The 3,504-nt window shown below is 51.1% G+C and overlaps 1 protein-coding gene across 1 annotated transcript in view; it reads right to left on the bottom strand.

Annotated features, from left to right (window-relative positions):
• Positions 1-445: 445 nt before the first annotated feature.
• The window catches only part of ephb4b (eph receptor B4b), a 15,042-nt gene continuing 11,983 nt past the window's right edge, over positions 446-3,504 (bottom strand). Inside the window, exons 7-11 of the mRNA XM_046064444.1 lie at positions 2,134-2,285; positions 1,616-1,820; positions 1,202-1,323; positions 778-943; positions 446-546 (exon numbers count right to left, since the gene is read on the bottom strand). Coding sequence (XP_045920400.1) covers positions 446-546; positions 778-943; positions 1,202-1,323; positions 1,616-1,820; positions 2,134-2,285 — 746 coding nt within the window. The remainder of the gene's footprint in view (positions 547-777; positions 944-1,201; positions 1,324-1,615; positions 1,821-2,133; positions 2,286-3,504) is intronic.

Genomic DNA, 3,504 nt, shown 5'->3' with positions numbered 1-3,504 from the left:
TTCTCTGCAAAACTGGCATGTGTGGAGAACGGACCATGGTTAAGTTAGTTTTAAAGTCTGTGTGTGTGTAGCTGTGTGTGTGTAGCTGTGTGTGTTGCTGTGTGTGTAGCTGTGTGTGTTGCTGTGTGTGTGTAGCTGTGTGTGTAGCTGTGTGTGTTGCTGTGTGTGTTGCTGTGTGTGTGTAGCTGTGTGTGTGTAGCTGTGTGTGTAGCTGTGTGTGTAGCTGTGTGTGTGTAGCTGTGTGTGTGTAGCTGTGTGTGTTGCTGTGTGTGTGTTGCTGTGTGTGTTGCTGTGTGTGTTGCTGTGTGTGTTTCTGTGTGTGTTGCTGTGTGTGTAGCTGTGTGTGTAGCTGTGTGTAGCTGTGTGTGTGTTCAGGATGCTCCCTCCCTGCTTGCCTTGACAGAACAATGGAACGTTGACCTCAGGTTCACACACATAGCTTCTCTTACCGGTAACAGTAAACAGCGACCATCAGCGCGGCGATGAGAAGCAGGATCCCCATGGAGGCGAGAACTCCCGTCACCACCAGCTGAGAGTGACCAACACCTTCCAGAACAAACAAACTAACCGTCAGTACATTTTTCTGTACAGTACCTACAGAGTAAAGGTACTACTGACAGGCAGGAATACTTTCAGCAACAAACAACCTATTAGGTTCCCCAAGGAACGTTTGAGGAACTTGGTAGGAACCCAAGAGCACAGAGATACTTTTAGAAAATGTTTTAGAAACAGTACAGGAACCTTTTGAGGAACTTTTTACTTCAGGCGGACTCGTACCGTCGGGCAGGGTGCTGAAGCTGCTCGCGGCGCTGAACGACCCGTACCCGGCCTGCGAGCGAGCGCGAACCTGCACCTGGTACTGCGTCGCCCTGCGCAGCCCCGTCAGCACCACCGAAGAAGACCTGCTGGACACGTACTGCCACTGCCCCGCCTCCTCGCCGTCCTGATGATGATGACGACATCAGCAGTTACATCACAGTCCATCAGATCAGCCCTGTGTGTTCTAACACGTATATTCGTGGGGTTCCACTGTACTTAGCGGGGACCAAAACGCTGGACCTCAAAGGTTTAAAGGGCTGTTTGAGGGTCAAGACCTGGTTTTAGGGTTCAGGTTCAGCGTCGGCATGTATTCCTGATTCTGTCATTAATGGGTCCCCACAAAAACAGTAACACAAGGCTGTGTGAGAGTGTGAGTCTGTACCTTAGGGCTGTAGCGGAGCTGATAGTCCAGGATCTGGTTCTGCAGAACTGGAACGTTCCACTCCAAAGACAGAGTGGTCTCCGAGGCCGACGCCCTCTTGAGGCCGGACAATGGAGGAGGAACTACACACACACACACACCAGTCCATCAATTAATACATTCTTATGAACAAAACCACAACAATTGCAGTGGGACCAGAACCTGTTCAGGTCCTGATGATGCGGGTCAGTACCAACGGTGGTCCTGAGCTGCTGTGATACCGGCTGAACCTTAAAAACCCGAGAACTCGTCTGTATTTGACTGATTAAGTACAATAAAGTGATGTGTTCTGCATCATAGTGGCTTCTGCATCGAACCTGCCAGTGTGAAAGGCATTCTGGGTAATGTAGTGTGTGCAGTATTTATGTTGTGTACCGTCTCTGCTGGTGGTGACGTTGACTCGGTTGGAGGCCGGCTCTGATTGGCTGAGCGCAGAGACGCCGTTCAGTGACTGGATAGTGAAGGTGTACTTGGTGTGTGGGCGGAGCCCCCAGACGACGACGCGGCGCTGAGTGAGGTCCTGCTGCGCCGGCCGGTACAGAACGCTGTCGTCACACGGAGAACAGGAATCGACCAATCCCTGAAGAGGAGACGGGAAGGGGGTGGAGTCAGGAGGGAGGAGACTGAACTGGGTAACTGGTCTTGTTCTGTCTAACTGGTCTAACTGGTGTTGTTGATTCTGGTCTATCTGTTCTTGGTGATTCTGGTCTTGGTTTTTTTAGTCTACTGGTCTTGGTGATTCTGGTCTTGGTTTTTCTAGTCTACTGGTCTTGGTGATTCTGATCTTGGTTTTTCTAGTCTACTGGTCTTGGTGATTCTGGTCTTGGTTTTCTAGTCTACTGTTCTAGGTGATTCTGGTCTAACTGGTACTGGTTCTGGTTTCAGCAGTGTACCTTAGGTGTGGTTGTGGTGGTCTCGCAGCGGGAACACAGGACTCTGTAGGTCAGGTCTCCCCGTCCTCCTCGGTCCAGCGGCTCGCTCCACTCCAGAGTCACCGAGGTGTCGTTGATCTGACTCACGATGGAGCGGGGAGCGGAGGGGGGGCCTGAGGAGGGGGGGTCAGAGGTCACAGAGGTCAAAGACTGAGCCCTGAGTTCAGACCAACAGGCAGATCAGCACAGGTGGGAAGAACATTCAAGTCTACATCCTGCCAGAGAACAAGCAGCTGAAAGAGGAGGCCGCTCTCAGGAGCGCCTCTTTCTTCTTCTGCCCTTTCTTTGTCTGCTGATGACGGACTGATTGAGATCCTGACAGATTACAAGTTTCCGCTTCCACACAGAACCTGAAACTTAAAACCTGCATGTGTGTGTGCAGTCTCTTATTACCTGTGCGATCCTAACACACACACACACACACACACACACACACACACACACACACGGAGGTAATGAGCCTATTAATTTGGCCTAATTGTCGTTGCCTGGGGCGATGTGGTTAAAGGGGAGGGGTCATGGTATTTAAAGGGGCGTGTGGAGTTGTTAGAGCATAATAGGGCTGGTGTGTGTGTGTGTGTGTGTGTGTGCATAAGTATGTGTGTTGACAATAGTGTAAGGCGTGACAAGTGAATTATTAAAGGGACCTCGACCCGTTTAAAAATCTGTCAGTTTGCAGGACGTCCAGTGATGTCAGTGATGTCATCCCGGGTTACCTCAGACTACAGATGTCTAACAGACACCGTCCGGGTGCATTATGGGAAATGTAGGACAATATATCAGAGAATTAAAAAAAAAAAAAAAAAGAAAAGGGAAAGCCTTACGGGTGCAGGCGGTGTGCGGCGGGTCGGAGTCAGCTCGATGGTAACCAGGGCGACACAGGCAGTAGGCGGAGCCGGGGATCATGGTGTTGCTGTTGGACGGGCACGGGTCACACCCACCAGGTCCTGACCCCGCCTTGAACTGACCCGATGGACAGGCTGCAGAGAAGACAGGGTTAGCATTAGCATTAGCATCTCAAACGAATACAAAGCATTTTTCTTTCTGGCGCAGATTCATCCGCCGCTGAAAGTAGTCCCCAACAGAAGCGCTACTCCCTCCTGTTTGTTAAACATCAATCTGTCTGTGAGGCGTCTTTAAAGATTTACGCCCGCTCGCCGCGGACAGGAACGTAGAACGTCACCAGTTCTTCAAAGTGGGAACGTTTGTTCTCTGCGCTGCTGAACAGTTTAAGTTTAACGAGAGGAAGAGAGAGAGAGGGACGAGGGAGGACAGCAGCCGCGCAGACAATGAGACAGGAAGTGACCTCGGCTCCGACAGGATGTGGAAAGT

Source organism: Micropterus dolomieu, linkage group LG12 (genome assembly GCF_021292245.1).
Source record: "Micropterus dolomieu isolate WLL.071019.BEF.003 ecotype Adirondacks linkage group LG12, ASM2129224v1, whole genome shotgun sequence".
NCBI classification, from domain to species: Eukaryota; Metazoa; Chordata; class Actinopteri; order Centrarchiformes; family Centrarchidae; genus Micropterus; species Micropterus dolomieu.
This window is presented reverse-complemented; position numbering and strand designations above follow the sequence as displayed.